The 27347-nt window shown below is 43.1% G+C and overlaps 1 protein-coding gene across 15 annotated transcripts in view; it reads right to left on the reverse strand.

Annotated features, from left to right (window-relative positions):
• The window catches only part of Fanca (FA complementation group A), a 55580-nt gene that overhangs the window by 27328 nt on the left and 905 nt on the right, over nt 1–27347 (reverse strand). For 5 of the 15 annotated variants that reach the window (XR_004769305.1, XM_027410592.2, XM_027410594.2 and 2 more), the window contains exons 3-21: nt 26309–26402; nt 22308–22441; nt 22125–22220; nt 20955–21028; nt 18139–18251; nt 16580–16659; nt 16056–16089; nt 14922–14985; nt 14267–14379; nt 13593–13669; nt 13148–13289; nt 12665–12798; nt 8099–8209; nt 6557–6652; nt 6413–6472; nt 4379–4467; nt 3063–3123; nt 2932–2981; nt 375–451 (exon numbers count right to left, since the gene is read on the reverse strand). Coding sequence is in view for 11 of the 15 variants with exons in the window: in XM_027410592.2 (XP_027266393.1) it covers nt 375–451; nt 2932–2981; nt 3063–3123; nt 4379–4467; nt 6413–6472; nt 6557–6652; nt 8099–8209; nt 12665–12798; nt 13148–13289; nt 13593–13669; nt 14267–14379; nt 14922–14985; nt 16056–16089; nt 16580–16659; nt 18139–18251; nt 20955–21028; nt 22125–22220; nt 22308–22441; nt 26309–26402 (1699 nt within the window). In the remaining 4 variants the exon portion in view is untranslated. Of the gene's footprint in view, nt 1–374; nt 452–2931; nt 2982–3062; nt 3124–4378; nt 4468–6412; nt 6473–6556; nt 6653–8098; nt 8304–12664; nt 12799–13147; nt 13290–13592; nt 13670–14266; nt 14380–14824; nt 14986–16055; nt 16090–16579; nt 16660–17017; nt 17368–18138; nt 18252–20954; nt 21029–22124; nt 22244–22307; nt 22442–26308; nt 26403–27347 lie in introns of those variants that run through there. The other 10 variants (XM_027410593.2, XM_027410595.2, XM_027410596.2 and 7 more) reach the window with 10 other exon arrangements.

Consider the following 27347-nt stretch of genomic DNA (forward strand, 5'->3'; position numbering starts at 1 on the left):
CACACATAAAATAAAATAAAATAAAATAAAATAAAATAAAATAAAAAACAAAAAACCCTGCAACTTGCTACAAACCAAATTTCCCGTTAGAAAATAATCATACCTGCCTATGCTGCGGGCCTTGAGCTACATGTAAAGATTCCAAATACAGAGGCTTCTACCTCATGCTTCCCAGGAGGTTGTCAAGGCCTCTGAGACAATATCCATGAGCTGATAACATATTGTTTGGTCCCCAGGTGTCATGGTTAGGACGTCACAGGCCTCCTGCACCTGGGTGAGCACAACCTGACCACTGAGATTGCCGATGCAGGTGCTGGTGACAGACTCATGACAGAAATGGAAAGCTTAGGAACACAAGGTGACCAGAGCCTTACTTTTGGGCTGCTTCTCCTCAGCGGTGGCACAGGCTTGGCAGTAGGCATTGTATAATGATGAGGGGATCTTATCTGCTCTTGATAAAAAGAAAGCAATGCCAATGTCAACTATGACAGTGTTTAGGTTTCTAATTCCAAAGCCATTACACCAGTACATATTGTATTGTTTTGTGTTTATTCCTTTTTTTCAGTGCTGGGGATTAGGCCCAGTAGGCAAACACTCTACCATAGAGCTACACCTCTAGCCATTTATTAGTCTTAGAAGAAAACAAATCACATTTATGACTTTAAAATTATATACAGATTTAAGTGGTACCTATGATTTTATAACATGTCATGTCCTAATAATAAATACTGAGTGTTAATTTTAATAATTTATTTAAATTTACATGCATTGGTGTGAAGGTGTCAAATACCCTGGAATTAGAATTACAGTTGTGATCTAACAACATGTGGGTGCTGGGACTTGAACCTGGGTCCTCTGGAAGAACAGTCAGTGCTCTTTTTTTTTTTTTAGATTTTATTTATTTATTATGTACAGTCTTCTGCCTGCATGCCAGCAGAGGGCACCAGATCTCATTCAAGTTGGTTGTGAGCCACCATGTGGTTGCTGGGAATTGAACTCAGGACCTCTGGAAGAAATAGTCAGTGCTCTTAATCACTGAGTCATCTCTCTAGCCCAAGTGCTAATTTTAAAAAATCATTAGAATATTCAGGTGACACTCAGCAGTCTGTGTGATTAATTTCCAGATCGCTACTCTTACAGTGGTTCTGATCTGTCAATTGGGTTTTTTACTTTGGAGCACAGGCTCCAATTTGAATTTTGCCAATTTCAGATGGTTGGGTCTGAAGTAGCCTCACAGCACCATGAGAATAATTGTGCAGAATTCTTCTGAGTGCATTTCCAGTGCCATTCTAGAGCTGTGTGTTGTACAGTGGGATGTCCGGGGAGGAGTGACAGTCCTTTCCATGCTGGCAGGTGGCTGCTGCCAATGCCACTACAAACACATAGACAGTCTCACTTCCTATCAGCACCTCTACCATGTAAAACACTGTCAGTGATTTAACCTCAGACAGGACCAGGAGTGCTGCTCATGTGAAGGGCCCTGGGTTATATTCCCAGCACAAGGAAAAAAACAAAAAACAATCAAATGAAATTAAAAACAATTTTTTTTAGTAGTTTTGTTTTGATGAGAAAATGTCTCAGTGTGTAGCCCTTGCTGACCAAGAACCTGCTATCCAGACCACTCCATCCTTAAATGCAGGAGAGATCAGCCAGCCAGCCTCTACTAAGGATTAGATGCACCTCCAGGTCCCAGGCCTGAAATAAAAGTTACAAGGAAACAGAGAGAAGCGGGGGAGGGAGGAAAGGAGGAAGGGAAGGAAAAGGAATAAAGCAGGTGTTGAACAGTAATTCACAAAGCTGAATCCATAGCCAAAGTCCATGACTGCAAATGTCAGCAGAAAAAGGTTTTTATACCACATTCTGCCAAACTTAAAGCCGAATCTTTGATTCAGCAAATAGTTCCAACAAACAGAAAGAGGTTACCCAATTCATTTTACAAGATACTAAAAGCTGCCAGCATACATTCGAGAACTAGACAGTGGCATAAAGCCCATTGTTTTGTATATAACTACATTAAATTCAGTTCAAGGCAGACATGGCGGTGCATGCCTGTAATCCCAGTCCTTAGGCGGTAGCTGTAGTAGTGCACACCTATAATCTCCACACTTGGGAGGTGGATGCAGGAGAATGGGGAGTTAAGAGTCAGCCTCAGCTGCTTAACAAGTTCAAGTGTTGCTTAACAAGACAGCAACAGATGGGAGGCTTGTGGACTTTGGTAAAAACAAAGAATTTTGTACATTTGCATGTTACCCTTCCACACAGGCCATATTAATCTTTTCTGTATCACTTCAACTTTGGTATGTGGCCAATTGAAGTAAATAATTATGGATACTATTTAATTAAGTGTTTTAAAGTGGTCTACAGAGTGAGTTCCAGGACAGCCAGGGCTACACAGAGTAACCCTGTCTTGACAAAACCAAAAAATAAATAAATGAATAAATAAAAATAAAGGCCAGTGTGATGGTACATGCTTTAATCCCAGCACTCAGGAGGCAGAGACAGGCGCATGTCTGAGCTCCAGAGCTACTTGGTGATGCCCTATTTCAAATAAATAAGTAAAAAGATGATAATAAGTAAATAAAAAAGAATCTCAGGAATTTTGGGGGAGGAGTGGGGGGGATGGGATGGCTTGGTTGCTTTTTTGAGTCAGGGTTTCTCTGTGTAGCCCTGGCTGACCTGGAACTTGCTCTGTAGACCAGGCTAGCCTCAAACTCAGAGCTCCACCTGCCTCTACCTCTGAGTGCTGGGATAAAAGGCATGCACCACTGCCACCCACCTGGAGCCAGTATCTTAAGAACAAAAGACACGAGTGGTAAATTTATCTATAAAAGAACTCAAATTCTTTGCCCTATTAAAACTCATTGGAAAAAATTAAAACTCATTGGAAAACCCATTGGACACGGAGCAGCCTCTGTGCAAGCTCTTGCTTACCTCTTCAGGGTCTCTATAAAGGCCACCCGGGAGTCAGGAACCTCTGGGAGCTGTGAAAAGAGCAATCATGTGAGCAGCAGGCAGGGAACTTAGCTCCCAGAGGTGTGGGTAGAAGATGAGCATGCACTCACCACTCTCGGTGTGAGCAGGGCGGGGAGGAAGTGGGACAGGAAGTAGGGCCTCCTGAATATGCTGTGGCACAGAAAGGCAGACACACTATAATGAACACAGGAGAAGGCTTCTTCCATCACGTCACTCACTACCCAAGGGTTCTCACTTCAAGGGTCACTCTGGTTTTCTTTCATTTCATTTTTCAAAACAGAGTCCCAGTTGATCTGATACAGTCCCAGTTGGTCTCAAACTCACTATGTGGCAAAAACCCTGAACTCCTGCTCTACCTGCCTCCATCCCTCAGGCACTGAGATCACAGGTGGGTACCACCAGACCTGGCTGATCATGTGGGTTTTGTTTTGTTTTGAGGCAGCATCTCACTGTGTATCCCTGATTAGCCTGAAACCATTTGTGTAGACAAGAGTGGCCCGAAACCCACAGAGATCTGCTTGCCTATGCCTTCGAAGTGCTGGGATTAGAAGTATGAACTACCATGCCTGGGCTTGATCATGTTTTTAAGTCCCCTGCCCACCCTACCCCCACTGTTGTAAGAAGCATCTTTCAAAGGCACCTTGAGTAGCCATCAAGCCATCAAGTCCATGAGATCAGGACCATGTTTACCCTCCTCAGGACTGGCCATGGAATCCAGGCTAATCTAAGGCTATGAGGGTTGCACCGAGGCCACCATGAGCTTTCTGCTTGGAAGCAATCTCAAAACTTCATGAGTTTGGCTGAGTTCACCAATATTGATAGCAATCAAAATTCAAGATGTTCAGGAATCACAATGAATTCAATAAAGCTACTCAATTCCCTAGGCTGGGTCTACATTGGTCACCCTGGAAGCACTAACTAAAAATTTGTTGCTAAACTGTGGGTCAACAATCCTTCATTCCCACATGGCTTCAGATAGGTACCATCTATTGCCTATTTCATCAAGTGAGGGTACTATATGCTGTCACAGAAGTGAACACAGACATGACATTAATCTTAGTACCCAAGAGACAGAGGCAGGCAATGAGTTCAAAGCCAGTCTGGTCTACATAAAGAGTTTCAGATCAGCCAAAGCTACACAATGAAACTCTGTCTTAAAACAAAAATGACAGAAAAAAAAAAAAAGTAAAAGACACAGACCCACCCTCACTCTATGCCACTTCAAGACCTCACCTTTGATACAGCATCCACTCCTGTCTCCCACGATAGATTATGACACCTCCACCCCCATAAGACCTTGTGATCAAAGTGGGACAGACTTCGAGAGTCCCAGGTTACTAATGGCAGCATGGCCCTGTCTGGATATGCTGTAGCCAGAGGATGCTCTGCAGCAGCCTCTTCCTACCTGGCCTCCATGACAGGCATTGGGATTTTCCCTGTTTGTTCAAACACCACGATGGCCTTCTCGACATCTTGGATCGCTTGGCTCTGAGGCTACTTCCATACAGGGAGGGATCAAGAAAGAACGAAGACTTGAGAAATAAGCAAGTGTAAAAACCTGGCACCAACCTGCTGTTCCTTGTTGCCATGAGTTTCTGGACATTTAGAGGTAAAAGGTGAAATGGGTCCCAAACAACCTGGAACAATCACAAATCCCCCAAGTCCTGCTTTGTGGGCTCACATGGGCCCTAGGGTCTGCTCAGCTCCAAAAGCCAGTGCCATTCTCCTAACTCCTCTGGCACAAGCCATTTCTCTACCTCTCCTCTGTTGCTCTTCTAGGAGAGGAGGAAGGCTTCCAGATGAGCCTGAATAGAGACTTAACTTGGAGATTTCAAAAAAATTATGAAATGTTACAGCTAGATGCGGTGGTAATGTCTATAATCCAAGTACACAGGAGACTGAAGGAGGCAGCTGAGGAGTTTAAAGCCAGCCTGAGCTATATGAGCCTGTCACAAACAAAATGAAGACGGGAGAAACAGAGAGAGAGGCAAAATGGCTCAGTGGGTAACACCTGTCATGCAGGCCCCTGGGAACCCTGAATTAGAGACCCTGGATTCCCACGAAGGAGAAAACACTCCACAAGTTGCCCTCTGTCCTCCACACATATTCAAGCATGCCCCATTCTTCTGACAACATTATAAAAAAATGAAAAATAAAACTGGGCCAGCAAGATGGTCCAGTAGGTAAAGGTGCTCCAGCAAGCTGCCAACCTACGTTCAATCCTTGGGACCCACAAGGTGAAGAGAGCGAGCTGACTCCCTCGAGAGCCTCTAACTTCTGCACATGCATCACAGCATGTGTATATGAGCATACAAACAAGTATCATAAAAATCTGAGAAATACAATTCATGAAAAAACATGTAAACTCAAAAATCCTGAGGAGAATCCAGTCTTTGAACATGGCTACTCTCCTCTGCTAGTGTTGTCATACAAAGACTCCAAGGGACAGTATAGACAAAACACTTTCAGGAAAACAGGCTATTAAAGGCCAAATCACTCAAGTCAAAAGACAAGTGAACCAAAGACTACTGTGGGTCAACCAAAAGCAATGTTCATACTGTTTAGAATATTAATTTAACTAGGCAAAGATGGGTTACATTTGTTTTTATTGGTTTTTTTTTTTTTTCTTTTTTCTTTTTTGGTCTCTCGAGACAGGGTTTCTCTGTGTAGCTTTGGAGCCTATCCTGGAACTCTGTAGATCAGTCTGGCCTCCCAGGTGCTGGGATTAAAGGCATGCACCACCAATGCCCAGATTGTTACAATTGTTTATGCTTCAGAATATTACTTTAACTATGTAAATGTGTGTTACTTTATGCTGTATTTGTTTAATTACGTAACCTAAGGCACCTGATTGGTCTAATAAAGAGCTGAATGGCCTAGGCAGAGAAAGGATAGATGGGGCTGACAGACAGAGAGAATAACTAGGAGAAGAAATCTAGGCTTAACAGGAATGAGAGAGGAGAAGGAAAAGAGAAGAGAGAAAGAGGAGACAGCCAAGGCCAGCCAGGCAGCTGCCAGGCAGCAGACATGAGAAGAAGTGAAAGAAAAATACTCAGAAGGAAAGAAAAGTAAAAAGCCCCGAGGCAAAAGGTAGATAAAGAGAAACAGGTTAAATTAAAAGAGATAGCCAGGGGGGCTGAAGAGATGGCGCAGAGGTTAAGAGCACCGGCTGCTCTTTCAGAGGTCCTGAGTTCATTCCCAACAACCACATGGTGGCTCACAACCATCCGTTATGAGATCTGTTGCCCTTTTCTGTTGTGCAGATATACATGGAAGCATTGTTGTATACATAATAAATAAATAAAATCTTAAAAAAGAGAGAGAGAGAGATAGCCAGAAATGAGCCTAAGCTAGGCCGAGCATTCCAAACTAATAAGTTTGTGTGTCATGATTTGGGAACTGGTTGGTGGCCTAAAAGAAAAAGCCTAGTACACATTACCTCAGCAATGTCCCTAGAGGAGGACAAATCCTCGTAGAGTCCCATATTCTCTACGGAAACCTTCAAAGGGGAAAAACAAATGTGTGAATACAAAGACAGGCACTGGGTACGACCAGGCAGGGCTAGAGCAGTGGGCAGACTTGCCTTAAGGTCAACAAGCCTTGTCTTGGCCAACGAGATGTAGTCTGTCAGGAGGGAATGGTACTTGCTTGGGACCAGCGGTGGGTGGAAAATATGCACCTACAAGAGAATACAGTACAGCAATGTCAAGCCACAGGATAACAGTACTTCTCACCGGGACATTACCAGCACATGGCAATGGGTATAGTGACCATAAGAGATGGCCACTAGCAGGCATGAGACATATAATTTTTGAAATAAAAAACCACAAGAAGTTGGGTGTGGCGATGATGCACACCTGTAATTCCAGCACTCAGTAGGCAGTGGCAAACATCATGTCAAGTTGAAGGCCAGCCTGGTCTACATAGCAGGTCCTAGGCTAGCTAGAGGTACATGGTGATACATGTCTCAAACAAACCCACAAGAGAAGGCTGCCTGATGTGGGATGTCCTTCTGGATGCTGCAAATATGTGTTGCTTTTATTGGTTGATGAATAAAGCTTCTTTGGCCTATGGCAAGGCAGAATATAGCTAGGTGGGAAAGCCAAACTGAATACAGGGAAAAAGAAGGTGGGGTCAAAAAAGACGACAGCAGCCACCGGAGGAGTAAAATACCAGAGCATTACCAGTAAGCCACGGGCCATATGGTGATGCACAGATTAATAGAAATGGGTTAATTTAAATGTAAGAGCTAGCCAGTAATAAGCCTGAGCCATTGCCAAACAATTATAATTAAAATTAACTAACCAAACAAGCGAAAGATCTGTATAGCAAGAACTTTGAATCTTTAAAGAAAGAAATTAAAGATACCAGAAAATGGAAAGATTTCCCATGCTCTTGGATAGGTAGGATCAAAATAATAAAAATGGCAATCTTGCCAAAAGCAATCTATAGATTCAATGCAATCCCCATCAAAATACCGGCACAATTCTTCACACACCTTGAAAGAACAATACTTAACTTTATATGGACCCAGGATTGCCAAAACAACCCTGTATAATAAAGGAATTTTCGGAGGCATCACCATTCCTGACTTGAAGCTCTATTATAGAGCTATAGTCCTGAAAACAGCCTGGTGTTGGCACAAAAATAGACAGGTAGCCCAATGGAATCGAATTGAAAACCCTGATATTAACCCACACAGCTATGAACACCTGATTTTTGACAAAGAAGCTAAAAGTTATACAATAGAATAAAGAAAGCATCTTCAACAATGGCATAACTGGATGTTGGCATGTAGAAGACCCAGATAGATCCATGCTATCACCATGTACATATACTCATATACTCACTTCCCCCATAACATCTTTCCAGACCCCACCTGGGCCTACTGTCCTTCTGAGAGCCTATATAGCAGGCACTTTATTGCACACTGGTAGAATACATTTTCTTCTTCTTAGGTGGGTATGTGGGTGTTACTAGGTACCTGTGCTGGTTCACTATACACCAATGCTGGGCATCACCTGAACTGTCTGTTGAAGGGCAGAAACCAGTCCTGGATCAGTGTGATCTGCAGGAGGTGGACCCTTATATAAAGGACAGCAGGATGCAGCTGTTGGCTCCTTACCTGCATGTACCGAGGGGGTTCCCAGGGCACAAGGTCAGACAGGAACTTGAAGAGGAAGACCAGTGCCTTCTTGCTGCAGCTGTGGTAGCCAAGTGAGCTCCCAAAGGACTCCTGCAGAGAGAGATCACATCAGGTACTGCTCTGTGGTGGCCACTCTGTGGGCTGTGCTCAGGAGCTATGATCTGCCCCACACAGAAGACTGCTGCTGAGAAAACGAGAGAAGTAACTTTGGTTCAGAGATTTAAAAATGTATGACAGAGATGAGCCAAGATTATCAAAACAGAAGCTACAATTGCTATGCAAATAGTATCTATGGACAGAATGTGGTGGCTCAAGCCCGTAATTCCAAACTTGGGAGGCTGAGGCAAGAGGAATGCTATAGGGATACATGGTGATTCCAGGCCAGACTGGACTAATAAGACCCTGTCTCAAGACAACAAACAACAAGAACAAAAAAGAGGTGCAGATATACCTCAGTTGGCAGAACATTTGTCTAGCATGAATGGTATCCTGAGTTCAATCCCTAGCAACCCTTTAAAAAACACATGAGGTAGTGCAGCACTCTGGGGGTGGAGGCAGACGGATCAAGGATGAAGTTTATCCTCAACAATATAGTGAAATTGAGGCCAGCCTGGGTTACATGAGACCCTGTCCCCAAAACAAAGTAAAACAAACAAAAATAGTAAGAATGGGACACTGTGACTATCAGGAACACAGTCTATCCACCTGGTTAAGGCTCTTAACTCAGAAATAGGTTCATTTCAGCACCTGAGACTCTCCTGACACATTAATTTGCCTCCAAACTCACTAAAATCAGAAATGTCCCTACACAATAGGAAGCCAAGGAAAAACTACATAAAATTACATTTAACTATGACATGGTACAGTGACACCGTCAGCAACTATATACACATACAATATTAATAGGGCTTTGTTGGTTTTTTTGTTTTGTTGTATGTGTCTGTGTGTGTGACAAGGTCTCACTCCTGGCTAACCTGGAATTCACTATGTAGCCTCAAACTCAGAGACCCACATACCTCTGTCAACTAGGTATCGGGATGGAAGGCATATGCCACCACATCCTGGCTTATATCAATTCTTCCCTTTAAAAGAGATTTATTTATTTATTTATTTATTTATTTATTTATTTATTTATTTTATGTATATGGGTGCTTTGTCTGCATGCATATCTACACACCAGAATGGAATCAGATCACATTATAGATGTGGTGCTAGAATTTGAACTCAGGACTTCTGGAAGAGCACCCAGCATTCTTAATGGCTGAGCCATTTCTCCTGCCCCACATCAACAGCTTAAAAATATATATATAGATTAAATGGCTGGGTGTTGGTGGTGCATGCCTTTAATCCCAGCACTTGGGAAGAAGAGGCAGGCAGATCTCTGTGAGTTTGAGACCAGCCTGGTCTACAGAGTGAGTTCCAGGACAGTCAAGGCTACACAGAGAAACCCTATCTCAAACAACAATACACACACACACACACACACACACACACACACACACACACACACACACACACACACACACGAGGAAGAGAGGGAGAGGGAGAGAGAGAGCGCGCGCCAAGCAACATAATTGACTCCAACTTAAAAAAACAACAGATTGGGACAGGGGACATGGCTCAGTGGGTAAGGGCATTGTACACAGGCCTGACAACCTGAGTTCAATTCTCAGATCACACAATGTGGCAGGAAAGCATCAGGACACAGTCCAAGACACAAAACAAGACAAGTCTTGGTGACCTTAGTTTCTTCAAAAGCATGGAATTGCTCTTGGAATGTGCTCTTGTGCTCTCCCAGGTGCAGGAGATAGGAGTGAGTTCATTTTAAATTATTCATTACACCTGGCTATTGTAATTTGTTTATATGCCTCTATGGAAAAACATATTTTTGCCTTGCCCAAGTTTTGCAGCTTGTCTTTATGATTATATAGAGCTTGAACTCATGAGGACTTTACTCAGGTGGCCTTTCTTAACCCTCAGGGTATAAATGGTCTAATGCTCCAAATAAAGTTGGCTATTGCTCCACTCTCTAACTGCCTCAAGAGTGGTAAATAGACTCCAGAGAGCTGTTCTCTGACCTCCACATGCCTACCATTTATGTATGTGTATATGTATACACAGACAGACACACAACACAAATCAAAAATATTAAAATAGGAGTTCAAATACTAAACATAAAATACAGATAAGTTGGGTCCATTTTAAATTATCTTTTTCTAAATTAACTTATTTTGTATAGTGTTCTGTCTGCATGTTTCCCTGAAGGCCAGAAAAGGGCACCAGATCTGTGGTTGCTGGGAATTGAACACAAGACCTCTGGAAGAACAGCCAGTGCTCTTAACCACTGAGCCATCTCTCCATCCCACCAGTGAAATGGTTCAGTCCGATGATCTGACCCCTGGATCCTACATGGCAGGAGAAAACTGAATCCCGAGTTGTCCTTTGGTCGCCACATATATGCTGTGCCACACGTGTACCCATCTGCCAAAATAAATAAGTTATTTTTCCTTTTCTGTTTTCTTCTTTTATTTTGAGACAGGGTCTCAAAATAAAATATAGCCCTAACTGGCCTGGAGCTCACTTTATAGACCATACTGGCCTTGAATTTAAGAGGTTCACCTGCCTATTCCTCCTGAGTGCTGGGATTAAAGCCATGTGCCACCACACCTGGCTTGTAAATTATATCTTTAAAAAATATTTTGTTTGCCAGGTGGTGGTGGCACTACGCCTTTAAACCTAGCACTCGGGAAGTAGAGGCAGGCGGATCTCTGTGAGTTCGATACCAGCCTGGTCAACAAGAACAAGTTCCAGGACAGCCTCCAAAGCCACAGAGAAATCCTGTCTTGAAACCAGCGCTGCCGGCCCCCCCCCCACCCCCAATTTTTTGTTCATAGGGATCATTTTCCAGTTGAGACAGGCAGACAGGCTCTCTTGTTGTTCACTATTGCACATGCCTATCCTATGAGCACCTGGGGATTTTGTTGCTGCCTCCCATGTCACTGTAGGCTTGACTGTAGTCACTTGACTAGAGATACATGCTACTGTTTGTGACTTTAGGTAGGTTTTAGGGATTTGAACTCGGGGGTCCTGTACTTGCACAGCAGGTGTTTTACCCACTGAGCAATCTCCCTAGCCCTAAATTATACCTTGATAAAGTTGATTTTAAAAGGTAAAATGAGGATGGGGAATTGGAGAGACTGGCTCAGAGGTTAAGAGCACTGGATGTTCCTCCAGAGGACCCAGGTTTGATTCTCAGAACCCACATAGTGGCTCACAACCAGCTATAACTCCAGTTCTAGGAGATCCAAAGCCTTCTGGCCTCGTGGGTACCAAGCACACATACGGACACAGATACACATGCAACCAAAACACTCATACACATAAATAAAATAAAAATGAAATTAAAAGGCTAAAAGGAGGGGTGAGGAAACAAGCTCAGTGATTAAGAACATATGCTGCTCTTCTAAGAACCTGAGTTTGGGTCCCAGCATTCATACCAGGTGGTTTACAACCACCTGTAACCCCAGCCCCAAGGAATCTCATGCCCTCTTCTGACCTCAGTTGACAAGCCTGATGACCAGAGTTCGATCTCCAGAACCCATAGTGGAGAAGTGACATAAAAAAGTTGTCTTCTGACCTCCATGCATACACACACTATGTCAAAGAAATAAAAATAATTTAACCTTGACATGTTGGTACATGCCTTTAATTCCAGCACTCAGGAGGAAGACGCAGGTAGATCTTTGAGAGTTTGAGGCCAGTATAACCCACACAGTGAGTTCTAGGCCAGCCAAAGCTACATAGAGAGACCTGTCTAAAAATAATAATAATTATTATTTATTAATACATAATAATTAAATAAATGGTTGATTTAGAGCTGGCAAGATGTCTCAGCACCTAAGTGTTTGCTGGGCAAACTTGACAGTCTGAGCTTGATTCCTGGAACCCATGGTGGAAAGCATCTGCATTCACACATATACACCACACATGGTATACAAACACACATATACATACACCTCACCCTGGCCTAAACCTATACTCATACCAAGGATCTCCCTCCAGACTTTACCTTGGGAGCACAGAGTCAGCAGGCCTGGGATGACCTGAGATCTGTACTTTCAAAGTCCTCCCAAGGTAAGTCTGATGACTCTCAGGCTCATGAGCACTATATAGACAAAAACACAGAGATGCAGCCAAAAACAAAAGAGGGAGGAATGGGGGGTTAAGTAAGGAAGAGGCACAAGTCTCAGAACTTCCAGGGGAAAAAGAGGCACAGTACATTTGACACAAAGAAGTAGTCATTGATTCTACTCTTATCGAACAGTTTCCCATCTTAGGAAAGTTTCAGATAAGAAGACACAGAGCCTCTGGGCTGTGAGCAGAGCATAGCAGAAGGCTTCTAGAATTACATGTGAGGATCTGTCTTGACCAAGCTTGCCAAACTGACCCCCTTTATCACACAGAACACAGCACAGGGTGCCAACAGTTCATCCCCACAGCCTCTGGAATGTCAGTTTGTCATAACCCACTTATCCAGTAACTCACCTTGAACCAGTCTGCATAGGATGGGAATACAAAGGGGCCTTCCAGAGTAGCCTGGCGCACAATCAGGAATGCAGTGACCATGCTGTCCAGGTGGCAGCTCTCAAAGGCACGGGTCATCAAACTGGCCACCCAGTCTGTGAGATTATATCATAGTCAGAAGGAGGTGAGGGCAGCTCAGCTCACTCACAAAATTCAAGCTTCGATGGTGATTAAGTATGCGAGCTGGGAGGATGTACACACCCAAACATGAGCTTCAGGGGGCAACAGTCACAACATGCTGGATACAAACTGCCCCAGACTCACAGAAGTAGCACTAACATCGATAGGCAAGCAGGCAGACAGACAGACAGGGGCCTAAGTTCTAAGTGAGTGAAGGACATCACTAATGTGCTTGGCCTCTACTGTTCAGGATTCAACTGACATTAGCATGCAAATCACACATACATGTGCTCAAAGCATCACGGGGCTCCCAAGAACACACACCTTTAACCAGCTGCTGGGCCTCAGGAAAGCAGACAACCAATGTAGACAAACAGGAGAGCACATGTTTCCAGTTAACCTCCTCCATCTCCAGGACTTCTTGCAAACGGCCAACTGACTCTTCTGGACCTAGTGTCACAAAAACCTGAAATAACAGCCCCAGCTCCTTTCAACACCAAAGTAAACAACTGCCAGACAGGCCCCTCCACTCTCTCTAGCCCTTCCACTCCAACACCAGAGAAGTTCAGGCTCAGTGAGGGCCTCATGAGTGGCCTCCATATTTCTCCTCTCTGTAGAGGTCAACACTGGCTGGAAGAACTCTCATTCTGAGGACAGTTGTATTCTGCTGGACACTCCTGAACCTCTGTCCATGGGTAGTGTCCACAGGGGTCAGTCTGATCCTGTCTTAAACCTTAAATCATGATGCAAGGAGCAGACTCACACTCACCCTGCAATACAGAGTGGTGAGTAGGTGACAGGTCTTTGCAAAGCTCCACTCTTTCTGCATTTGAATGGCATCAGCTACTGAAGAAGAAAATCAACAAAACTTCAAGTCAGAGTTTATTAAAAAAAACAAAAGCAATATCAACAAAAACAATCAACGAAACAAAAACCCATTTTTTAAAAATAGTTTCTTCCTATTTATTTATTTTGGTTTATTGAGACAGGGTTTCTCTGTGTAATAGCCCTACCTGTCCTGGAACTAGCTTTGTAGACCAGGCTGGCCTCGAACTCACAGAGATCTGTCTATCTCTGCCTCCTGAGTGCTGGGATTAAAGGCATGCACCACCACCACCTGGTCCCCAACAACCCATTTTTTCAGAGTTTCAATGTAAAAAGACAATCCTGTTTTAATTTTGTTTTCCAAGTATTGTTGACATTATCATTTCCTTTTGTTAACTGAGGTCATCCTTCAGTATCAGAGGAATTTTGGTTGCAGACAACAAGGATGTCAGGCTCTGAGATAAAGTGTCATTATCTGAAGGGGTCTTAAAGTGCTTTATTTAACCCACGGAACTAAATTACAGGTGCCTGTAGAGGACAGAGTCAGAGTTTCACCAAGGACTGGGGACTTTCACCAAGGAGTGGGCAGGGGACTGCAGTCACAGCAGGGTGACCTACCTTTCAGCACAGGCTTGTAAATCAGAATCTGAGTTAGAGTGTGACTGAAGAACCTCTTCAGAGAATCCACTGCAATCATACCACAGCACACATGTCCAGAGTATACACTACACCTACAAACAGCATAAGGGGAACACAAAGTGAAGGGCGCCGCCCCTGGCCTGTGGCACCCTACTTCAAACCAGGGAAGCACTTTCTCCACCAAGCCACAGAGTCACAGGTATCAAATGAATCCAGGGGTATGTCGTTTCAACAAAAGAGAAGTGAATTGTCTGAGGGTGTCAAGAGTCCAGAAGCAGGCAGGAGACTAGATACAGATTAGGAAGGTTGGGGCTGCACACCAAAGCTGACGACAGACACACGGGAGGGAGGTCACCCTGGGCACATGACAAAAAATAAGGGCTGAAGGACCCCACGCTCTAGAAATCTGGAGTCTGCACAGGATTCCAGAATAAGAAGGAATCTCTTGCCCTATCTCAGAGAAGGCTGGACAGACCTCCTGACCTCCCAGTGCTTTAGCAACAATCTTCCCCAAAGTCACCAAACAGCAGACGGTACCCAGTTGGCTACTGCTACCATTAAAGTGTTTAAGATGCCATGCTTCCCAGCAAAGCAAGAATATCTTCCACACGAACAGCAGACCTCGCAGACATACCAGCCCCTCACTGCCTGGTAAGCTGAAGTCACCTGTGGATCAGCATCCAGAGTATCAAGTGCAACTAAGAACAGAACACAAGACAGAAAACAAGTATTAGCCCTATGAATGGCCTGTCCTGTATCACCCTAAGGCTCTCAGACAACACACCAATTTCTTTTTTTTCCTTTTTCTTTTTCTTTTTTTTTCCCCCGAGACAGGGTTTCTATGTGGCTTTGAAGGCTGTCCTGGAACTAGCTCTTATAGACGAGGCTGGTTTCAAACTCACAGAGATCCACAACAGACCAATTTCTGTCACAGGCCTCTGAAGGTCCAGAATCTCCTAGGATGACACCAGGTCAGCCAAGACATTTAAGTGCCATCAGACACCGGGATCTCCAGGCTTTAAAGTTAAGGAGAACATGTGGAATGTAAATACTGTACTGGGTGACACTTGACAGCACTAGAGAGTTAGTGGTGCTAGGGACTGAACGTTCCAGATTAGTGTTCTGACACTGTGGAATAGTCCAGACACGGCTCAAGAAATTAATGTGGGGCCTAGGAAAGATGGTTTAGCTGTATAAGACCACTGGCTTCTCTTCAGAGAACCCAGGTTAAATTCCCAGCACCTGCATGGCAGCCTACAACTGTCTGTAACTCCACTTCCAGAGGAAGAAACACCCTGCTCTGGCCTCTGTAAGCACTAGGAACATACATGCTGAATAGAGACATATGCAGGCAAACAATTATATATATATATTTAAAAAGTTAGCTGGGCATGGTGGCTCACACCTTTAATCCTAGGACTCAGGAGGCAGAGGCAGGCAGATCTGTGTGAGTGCAAAGCCAGCCCGATCTACAGAATGAGTTTCAGGAAAAGTCCAAAGCTACAGACAAATCCTGTCTCAAAAAAAAAAAAAAAAAAAAAAAAAAAAAAAAAGAAATGAAGAAAAAAAAATATGGAGTTATGAGGAGGAACTGAGAGCCAGAGAAAAAGAAAGAAGCAAGTTCACACCACATGTATGACATAAACAGGGCCTCTAGAGGCCGTGAAGCAGAGATGGGTTACTTCAAACAGAAAGGCTGGAATCTGCTAGAATTACTAGTAAGCAAATTAGTCATTTATACCCTGGGGGCTCAGAGCAAGCAACTTACAAGTCAGCATTCTCTGCAGGACATCAGTAGCAACCTGCCAACAGAACAGAAATTCACTCAGTAATTTTCAAGCAGCCACATGCTGGCAAAACACAAGAGAATGTCTTATTATGTAAAGCAAAATAAGAAACTGCCTGTAAGGTGTTCTTCCCTTGGATCCCCTCCCACTCCTGGTAGATCTTTCTCATTTCCCTTGATAAATCCAGGTAAGTTCTGCTGAGTATGTATGTCACTAACATGTCATAAAATGGAGTGGTGACGCAGTTATAATCCATCCAAACACCTTTGAGGTGGAATAAGGAAGATTAGAAGTTCAAGATTAAGCTGGATGTGGTGGTACAGCCTTTGATGCCAGGACTCTGGAGGCAGAAACAGGAGGATCACTGAGTTTGAGGCCAGCCTGGTCTACATAGTGAGTTCCAGGACAGCCAGGGCTACACAGAGAAACCCTGACTTGAAAAAACAATCATCCCTCCCCTCAAAAAAGCCTAATTTTCTTCTGCTCTTTTATTTTTCCTTCCTACCTGGGGCATCTTTTCAGGTTCCATAGGTCTTCGGTTCCAGCTTTCCTGAAATCCTCTTGAAACTAATAGTTCTACAAAACCTGAGAGATAAAAAAAAAAAAAAAAAAAAAAATCAAGTAATTTATAAGCATTATGTTCTCCAAACAGCAGTGGTTTAGACAACCCACCTCCAAGGAGAACATGTGTACACAGGGAACTGCTCTGAAGCAGAGCACCTAGCCCTAGGTGAACTCCTACAGCTGCCACTGCCCACGTGACTGAGACAAAAGCATTTATCCAAATCCTTAAAAAAGTCAAGTTTATGATAAGGACTTCTTTTCTAAGAATTTATTTTTATTTTATGTGTTTGAGTGTTTTGTCTGCACCGCCACACTAGGTGAGTTCAATGCCCACAGAGGCCAGAAGAAGAGGGTGTTGGATATCCTGGACTGGACTTACTGTTGGTTGTGAATTGCCATATGGGGGCTGGGAATCATAGCCAGGTTCTCTGGAAGAACAACTCTTAACCACTGAGCCCTCTCTCCAGCCCAGGACTGTGAGTTTCAGGCTAGTCTAGCTGTCCACCATCAACTTAAGGACCTGGAAAATACCTTTTTTTTTGTTCGCTTTGAGACTTTTGTTTTGCTAAATTGTCTACATCAGCTTCAATCTCAGACCTACCAACCCAGTCGGGATAGCTGGGATTAAACTCTAAACCACTACCCACAGAAGCATCACACTCTGAGGAATAAGAAAAACAAACTGATTCATAATTTTATATTTGGGATGGGGTTGAGAGAAGGTCTCACTACGTAGCCTTGGCTGGCCTGAAGCTATGCACTAGGCTGGCTTTGAATTCAGAGATTTGCATGTCTCTGGTTCTGGAGTGCTGGGACTAAAGGAATGAGCCACCACACCTGGCTGATCCATAATTTTAAAGATCAGACTAAGGAAGCCTGGAATTGAGGTTTTCTGTCTTATCTTTGATTTAAACTTTACCTATCTAGGGCAGATCACAGGAAGTACAAGCAGTACATAACACTGGAATCAGATCTTTGGCAAACAAAGAAAACATACAAACTTGCCAGGCATGATGGTTAAAAACCTGTAATTCCAGCTTTGTGGGGGCTGAGGCAAGACTGATGTGAATGTGAGAGGTCAGCCTTCTCAAAAATAAGAGAAGACAAAGTGTGGAGGCGCACCCTTTATTTAATCCCAGCATCCAAGAGGCAGAGGCCGAGGCAAGCGGATGCCAGAGTTAGAGTCCAGCCTGTTCTACATAACAAGCTCCAGGCCAGCTAGAGCTACACAGTAAGACACAGTCTCAAAAGACAAAGTAAAGAAAAGGGTAGGGTAGGGTAGGGGAGGGGAGGGGAGGGGAGGGAGGGGAGGGGAGGGGAGGGAGCTGGGACTACCCAAGGGAAAACCCAGCTCCTGACACTCAAGAAAACAGAAGCCCACGGTTGACTTGGTGAGTTTATCTCATTATAGGCCCTAGGCCCACAGGAATGGAGAGACAGCTCTAGTCCCACAGTCAAAATGAATACTTGTCCTCAGGAGCCCGCCTGCAGTGAACATACCAGAAAGCATAGTGTTAGTAGTATCAGAGGATGGGCTTGATGCATCTATCTGCTCACACAGAATGCATAGGTTCCTGAAGAGCCACATGGTCATGGTTTGAGTGTCAGGATGGCTGAGGACACAAAGAACCAAGGTTGGAGACGTTGCCGGTAAGAATGAGATAGCAGCTGGGCAGTGGTGGCACTTGCCTTTAATCCCAGCACTTGGGAGGCAGAGGCAGGCAGATCTCTGTGAGTTCAAGGCCAGCCTGGACTACAGAGAGAATTTCAGGACAGTCAAGGCCTTTATGAATAGATAAAATATGGCTGTCTTTCATCCACACTGCTGGCTCAGGATAGATCTTCAAGTTTGCTAAGTATCTTACTTATGGTCCATTTGCTTCTTAACTTCCTAGCTCCTTCTGATTTTGTCATCTTTTGTGCTATTCCATCTTTATCAGGTTATGTCTTGTTACAAAGTTCCTTTTCTGGGCTGGCAAGTAAAGAAAATGTACTTGCCACCAAGCCTGACAGCCTAAATCCAATCCTGGGGAGCCTCATGGTGAGAGAGCTGACTCCTATAAATTGTCCTCTGAGTTCCACACCGAGCTTTGGCACACTGGCATCTTCACACAAATTAACAAAGCCTGACTCCTGAAGTGATTAAAGAAAGGAATAAAAATTACAGTATACCAACACGTTTACCTGAACATCTCTTTAGTTAACTTTTCTGTTTTGTATTCTGAGACAGGGTCTCATGTAGCCCAGGGCTGGTCTTGATCTTGGTATGTAACTGAGAGTAGCCTCAAGTTGCTTTTTTTTTTTTTTTTTTTTCGATACAGGGTTTCTCTGTGTAGCTTTGGAGCCTATCCTGGCACTTGCTCTGGAGACCAGGCTGGCCTCGAACTCACAGAGATCCGCCTGCCTCTGCCTCCGGAGTGCTGGGATTAAAGGCATGCTCCACCAACACCCGGCAAGTTGTTTTTTGTTTTTGTTTTTGTTTTTTTTTTAATGACTTTATATTTATTTTGGGCTGGAGAGATGGTTCAGAGGTTAAGAGCACTGACTGCATAGAGTATTTTGTATATCTGTATACCATGTGCATGCCATGCTTGTGGAAGTCAGAACATGTCAGATCTCCTGGAACTGGAAATACAATGGTTATGAGCTGCCATATGGATGCTGGAAACCAAACCTAGGTCCTCTGTAAGAGCAACAAGTGCTCTTAACCTCTGAGCCAACTCTCCATCCCAGACCTTGAACTTTTGATTCTTTCCCTCCCAAGTACTGGGATTATAGGACTGTGCTACTATGCCTGGTTTATGAAATACTGGGGATTAAACACAATGCAAACACTCTACAGCCATCCATCTTTTTTTATGTTTTTGTTGCTGTTATCTGGTTTTTATTTTGTTTTGAGATAGTCTCACTATGTAGCCCTGGCTAGCCTAAAACTCACTATGTAGTCCAGGCTGGCCTTAAACTCACAGAAATCCACGTGCCTCTGCCTCCCAAGTGCTTGTGTAGCTTTGGAGCCTATCCTGGCACTCTCTCTGGAGACCAGGCTGGCCTGGAACTCACAGAGATCCGCCTGCCTCTGTCTCCCGAGTGCTGGGATTAAAGGCGTGCGCCACCAATGCCCGGCGATTCTTTGTCTTTTTTTTCCCAGTTTTTTTTTTTTTTTTTTTAAATAATCATCATGAGAAGGGCTAAGGAAATGGCTCAGTCAGTGAATTATTGCTCCCTGTACCCAGTGCTGGAAGACAGAGACAAGAGGTTCCATGGGGTTTATTGGCTACCAGATCTAGCCAAATTGGCAAACTCCCAGTTCAGTGAGATCCTGAGTCAAAAAGGAAAGTGATTGTAGAAGACACCAATATTGACTTTGGCCTCTATAAGCTTGTGTATACAAATGCACATACAACCATGTACATTTACATACACACACAAAAATCATCATTGCAAAGCATGTACAAAGAAAGCATGCATAAACACACTTTAATCCCAATAAATGTTCCCCAAACAAAAGGACATGTTGGGGCCTAGAGAGATGGCTCATTGGTTAAGGGCACTGGCTGCCTTTCCAGAGGTCATGAGTTCAATTCCCAGTAATCACATGGTGGCTCACAGCTATCTATAATATGATCTGATGCCCTCTTCTAGCATGCAGGTATACACACAGAGCACTTATACATAAAAATATAAACTAAAAACAACAACAACAACAACAAAAAGACATGTAATCAGGCCCTTCAGTGTGGCAGGTAAAAGCACTTAACACTAAAACTTAACACCACTCCCAACCCAAACCCTTCTACCGAAGGAGAAACTGACTCACCCTCTAACCTCCACACACATGCTAAGGCACACGTACCTCCAGTCCCACAAAAAATAACTAATTTTAAAACAGCTTAAAAATATAGGTATTTAATAAAAGAAAGGCCATGTGATATTAAGTAATGCAGAATGACTAATGAACTACTGTTGTTGGACTTTCTTTTGGGATTGCCAGATCCCAAATAATGACATGGAGCCTTCTTATTAATTATGAAATCTTGGGGCCTTACCTTAGGCTTGTCCCCAACTAGCTCTTATAACTTAAATTAACCCATTTATATTAATTTACATTCTGCCATGTGGCTCTGCCATGCTACGTCTCCTATGTATCTTGCTGGTGAATCCTGCAAACTAACCCGATTCTAACCACGAGTTCCCCTCTCTCACCAGAAGTTCCACCTACTTTCTCCTGCCTGGCTATTGGCCATTCAGCTCTTTATTAAGGTAAAACAGCAATAACATCATTACACAGTTTGCCCAAATATCCCACAACAAACTACCTTTGCAGTAGCTCTTGTAGGCTCACAACACTGTGCATGTGAAGACACCACACAGCTTCAAGCAATAAAGAGTTCTGAAAAACACAACAGCATTATCTCAACGTGTACATCTTCCTACAGAATGTTCAGCTTAGGTTATGCTCATATGCCCACTGAGAAAAAACAAAAAAGTGTCACAGCATGGCCTAAAGGGCTCATGTCACAGATTCTCATATGCACAGCATTCATATCCCGTATGGTCCTGCATGGCTTTTCCTCTGCCACCTATGACAGCCCCGACCTTGTCCCAGTAGCCTGCAGTAAGTCATTTCCAACCCTTTCTACGCACTGTGCCTGATGCATTCTAAGTTACTACCTGGAAACTGTCATCTGATCCCTACTCACATGCCTTGGCTCAAGAGCATACTCATATATACACACATGCACGATAAAGATTAAGGAAAAAACTTAATGTTTCAAATAGAGCTTACTAGTATAATTTATTTTGTTTTGTTTTTTGAAGTAGGGTTTCATGTAGTCCCGGTTGATCTGGAACTTACTATGCAGCCAAGGATGACCTCAAATTACTGATCCTTCTGCCTCTACCTCCCAAGCGCTAGGATTACAGGCATGCAGTACTACGCCCAGTTTATGAGGAACTGGGGGTCTAATCCAGTGCCAAATGCATGCTAGATAAGAACCCCATCATCTGAGCTACATCTCTAACTCTTATTACAGTTTGAAAGTATATATTTTATGGAAGAGCCTTCCTAATAGTATATCCAAGAAGTAGAAGGATCATGCTGACTTCTTGGGTATACTATGCTCTCTGTTATCTTTTTTGGGAAACTGGGTCTCAGGAGCATCTGACGAACCCTCCTTTCAAGCTCTTTAATTAGTGAGATATTTGGCCAAATTCCTAAGAAAACTCACAGATCCAAGACAATAGAACACTGCTTTAAAAAAAAATCCTAAGTGAAAGCCAGACTCACGCCTTTAACCCCAGCACTCGGGAGGCAGAGGCAGGCGGATCTCTGTGAGTTCGAGGCCAGCCTGGTCTCCAGAGTGAGTGCCAGGATAGGCTCCAAAGCTACACAGAGAAACCCTTCTCGAAAAACCAAAAAAAAAAAAAAAAAAAAAAAAAAAAAAAAAAAAAAAAAAAAATCCTAAGTAAAAGAGCTTCAAATTTACCTGTGCTTTCCACAATTCTTGACAGAAGGTGAGACGGGAGAACATATTGTGTGCCAACAAATGCTGAGCGATCTCTAACAAGGAAGACAGTTTCTTCTAAAAAACAAAAGGCAAATTATCTAAAAAAAAAATATTAAAGAAATATCCTATTTTCCCAGATAGCTTAAGGGGCTGGCCTCTTACTCTTTGTTCCGAGCTGAGCAGCACAGGGTGGCTGGGCTCCATGCAGACCTGCTGCACACTGCAAGCAAACACTCTGGCAGATAGTAAGCCCACAGGAACTCCCAGCCGTAAGGCTTGATCCCGAAAAGCAGAGCCTTAAAAATAAAACAAAGCCATGGTTTTCTCTGAAAACCCAAGATAAACTTTAAGAACAGTTAAGTTGAAAAGTGCTTATGATATTGTAGCATCACAGTAAACTGCCTTTAAGGGGGAAGAGTAGATAAAAAGGGAAAAGCACAAACCAAATTAGTAGCTCTCAGTACAATTAGAGGCAGCCTTGAAACCCAAAGTCACACACACATGTGTGCATTGTGAACCACAACGGATATGTTCCATTGCAACATATAGAGAAAACTTTATCATCTTCCTCATAAAGGAACACAGTAAGCAGAACTCATCAGGCTCTTGTGTTTTGCCATGATAGGGATCAAACCCAGAGCCTCAGACACAGTAGAGACATACATAAAGACTGATTCAGATGAAGAAAAACCTCTAAACTACAGTGTGTTTAAAAATATACGTAGGCTAGGGAGAGAAAAGAAAAAGAATAGAGAAAATCATTAAACTAGAAATAAGAGTAGCTGGGTGTGGTAGCACATGCCTTTAATCCCAGCACTCAGGAGGCAGAAGCAGGTAGATCTCTGTGAATTGGAGGGCATCCTGGTCTACAGAGTGAGTGTCAGGACAGCCAAAGATACAGAGAAATTCTGTCTCAAAAAAACAAAAAATAAAAGTAAAAGAAATAGCGTAATTTTTAAAGTCACATAAAGATGGGAAATACTCAGAGTCTAGATACTGTATGTTATTATGTTGCCTTTGGATTGTTTGATTGCTGAGGAATGAGTAACTGCTGCTAAAAGACATTTATTATAAATGCTGCTGAATTATTCCAATCTATATATTTTGAAAATGCCTTGACTTCAAAATTTAAGTCTAAGGACATGTTACTTTGGAAAAGAGATTCTGCTTTTGTTTCCACAGAAGATGAAAAGCTGTGGATACCTTCCAGACTAATATGGTTTGCTCAAACAAGACACCCTAAAGCAGTGGCCCAGATGATCCAACATCCAAGACAGCTGGGATGATGCAGCCTTGCAGACTACTACAGCCAGGATATGGCCATGGTTCTGGGTTTTTTCAGGATCCCCTTGGGATTGACAGCGCTCCCAAACAGTAGGAAGCAGTTTGGAGAGAACTATGCCTACATTCCCAAATATTGTTATAAATGTTTGTTTTCAGTTATATGGGGTTGGTTATAAATGGTTAATGATCACAGTCAATATCTTTCTAAAGAAAAAAAGGCAATATGAAATAGAAGTGAATATTTTGCATCGGTATGAATTTTGCTTTATCAATACAAATTTTTTTGTTTTTTGTTTTTCGAAACAGGGTTTCTCTGTGGCTTTGGAGGCTGTCCTGGAACTAGCTCTTGAAGACCAGGCTGGTCTCAAACTCACAGAGATCCTCATGCCTCTGCCTCCCAAGTGCTGGGATTAAAGGCGTGAGCCACCACCACCTGGCTTATTGATACAAATTTAAAGTCAATTTTGTTATGTGTATTTCTACTCTTGTTTAGGTATTGTATTTATACAGCTCATTTAAAAATGTAATGTATAATTACAGATTATAAATAATCACCTATAATAGTCAAAACTTATAGTTATTTTAGTTAGGTTTTCTATACATACAGAGATATATTTCAAATGGATAGGTATTCTTCAAAACTTTTCAAAGACCTACAGAATATGGCAATTAAAATGGATTATTAGGGTTTTTCATGACAATGAGATACAACTGCTCCTGGCAACACCATTTGCCTCAGAGAGGAAGATGAGCATTAAAGAAACTAGTTATGGATTTTGTCTTCACCATGGCAGGGATAGCCATTTGGACAAGAAACTGCTCTTGTCTGGACTACTTGACAACACGCTGTCCAAACTGGACAAGCAGGTTACAAAGAAAAGTGACTGCTGAACTTTCCAAGGGACAGGATGGTCCTTCAAGATTCCTGCTTCATCAAAAAGTCTGTCGGACATTCTGGGCCTATATGCTGAAGAAGGATGCCCCAACGTTACACAGAAACTTTGGGTAACTGTCCAAGCAGCAAGATGTCTCTGTCAATTCTAGAGTTTATATATTATCCTTCTGGGGTCTTTGATGGAGTTGAAAACAGATAGTTATGGTTATGGTTTTCCTTAGTCATAATAATAGATAAGTTACACGTAAAACTTTAGACTCAAAGATAAGATAGATGATAGGATGTTTTCTTTAAATTTTTCCAAATGTTAGTGAACTAAATATTGTTAACTATATAGTTCTTGCTTGACAACTGTTTTGTTAAACATAATTTTACTATGTTAAAGTTAAAACCTTTCTTCTTATTTAGACAGAAAGAGGAGGTGATGGGGGATGTCCTTCTGTATGCTGTGAATATATGGTTTCTCTTATTGGTTGATGAATAAAGCTGTTTCGGCCAATAGATAGGCAGGATGTAGCCAGGCAGGAAGTATTGGTGGGGTTACAGGACTAGGAGAAGGATGGGAAGAGGAAAGGAGAAAGTGAGTCTCCAGGAGACACCAGGTAGCTACCAGGAAGGTAGGACACCTGGGTATTCTCCGAAAGATAAGGCCACTTGGAGACACAAAAATTAATAGTTATGGATTAATAATTAAGAGAGACCTAGTCGAGCGTGGTGGCCCATGCCTTTAATCCCAGCACTCAGGAGGCAGAGGCAGGTGGATCTCTGTGAGTTCGAGGCCAGCCTAGTCTCCAGAGCAAGTGCCAGGATAGGCTCCAAAGCTACACAGAGAATCCCTGTCTCGAAAAAACCAAGAGACCTAGCCAATAAGAAGTCTGAGCCATAGGCGGAAACAGTTTATAATTAACATAGCTTCTGTGTGTTTATTTGGGACTAAACAGCAGCTAAGGCTGGGTGGGACAGAAACTTTGTCTACATAGTAACACTTATTAAAAAAAAAAACCAAAAACATTGCAGAATGGATGTGAAGTGCAAAAAAATAACTTACTTCTTGCCCCACCCCCCATCTGCCTCTCAAAATTGAGAGTAGCACCTAGGAGCATGTTTCCAGTTTCATGTGTGCTCACCCCTGTCGTTTTACTGCCACCAAGGAGGTACACACCAAATGATTTTTCCAAGGGTAACTTGGGTCTCTCATATCTTTAGCTGAGTACATTTTTAAACCCAGCCAGAGGAGCTGGAAATGTTGATAAAATGTTTGCCTAGCATGAGTGAAGCCCTATGTTTGATCCCCAGCATAATCTCAGAACTCAGGAAGTAGAAATAGGAGGGTCAGGAGTTCAAGATCATCTTCAGCTATACAGCAAGGTCTAGACCAGCCTAGGATACAGACCCTGTCTCAATATGGGGGAAAAGGGGGTGGGGGCAGTGAGATGGCTCAGAAGGTAAAGATGCTTTTCACACAAACATGGAGACCTGAGTTTGGTTCCATGTGCCCTTCCCAAATACACGATAACACACACACACACACACACACACACACACACACACACAGACACACACACACACACACACACACAGAGAGAGAGAGAGAGAGAGAGAGAGAGAGAGAGAGAGAGAGAGAAATACATTTTTAAAAAATCAGTTATAAGGGCCAGGGCCAGGTGGTGGTATTGGAAGCGCACGCCTTTAATCCCAACACTAGGGAGGCAGAGGCAGTTGGATCGATGTGAATTCCAGGCCAGCCTGGTCTACAGAGCTTATTCCAGGACAGCCAAAGCTACCCATCGAAACCCTGTCTCGAAAACCAAAAACAAATAAGCAACAAAACGAGTCATAAAACCTATGTAATTAGTGATAATACATAAAAGGAAAGGTATTATTTGGTGGAATTTAAATGTCTATATTATAAACAGATCAAGACTTTTTCCCTTAAAAGTTCTCTAACTCAATGAATTGAAAAAAAAAAGCAGTGACAACTTACCAATAAAAGAACTGGACCGATCAGAGTAGGCTGAAGCACTGTCACAGTCAATCAGTTTGCTGAGACACAATTTTTTACACTGTGGATCTTCTACCTACAAACCAAAACATAAAGAACACCACTTTCAAAGTCTGAGCTGTGTGTAGTGGGCACAGTGGGCACTCTCAAATTTTCTTTTGTTTGGTTGGGTTTTTTTGTTTTGAAATTCATTTTTTTGTGTATATGTGTCTTAGAATGTCTATTGTTGTGATAAAAACACCGTGACCAAAAGCAACTTGGGGAGAAGGGCTTATTTCAGTTTACAACTTGTAGTCCATCTTCTGGGTAGTGGTGGCACACACCTTTAATCCCAGCACTTGGGAGGCAAAGGCAGAAGGATCTCTGAGTTGGAGGCCAGCCTGATCTAGAGTTCCAGGACAGCCAGGGCTACACAGGGAAACCCTGTCAAGAAAGAAAGAAAGGAAGGAAGGAAGGAAGGAAGGAAGGAAGGAAGGAAGGAAGGAAGGAAGGAAGGAAGAAAACAATTTGTAGTCCATCATCCAGGAAAGCCAGGAGAGAAACTCCAGGCAAGAACCTAGAGGCAAGAACTGATGGAGTGGCTATGGAGGACTGCTGCTTACATCCAGCCCAGCAGTAGTACCACTCACAATGTGCTGGACCCTCCCACATCAATCACTCACTAATCAAGAAAATGTAACACAGGCTTGCCTACAAGCCAATTGGGGAGAGGATCCTAAATTGAGATTAACTTTTCCCAAATGACTTTAGTTTGTGTTGAGTTGGCATAAAAACGAGCCAGCACAGTGTACCTGCTTGTGTGTCTGTGTACCAGTTTGTACAGTGTCTTCGGAAGAGGGCATTAGATCCCCCCTGGAACTAGAGTTACAGATGGCTCTGAGCCACCTGGCACGGGTTCTGGTAGCTAAACTCAGGTCTCCTGTAAGAACAGCATGATGTGTTAGAACTGGAGAGATAGATGGCTCAGTGGTTAAGAGCACTTCTTGTGCTTGCAAAGGTTTGATTCTCAGCACTCACATGG

Source organism: Cricetulus griseus, chromosome 3 (assembly GCF_003668045.3).
Source record: "Cricetulus griseus strain 17A/GY chromosome 3, alternate assembly CriGri-PICRH-1.0, whole genome shotgun sequence".
Lineage (NCBI taxonomy): Eukaryota > Metazoa > Chordata > Mammalia > Rodentia > Cricetidae > Cricetulus > Cricetulus griseus.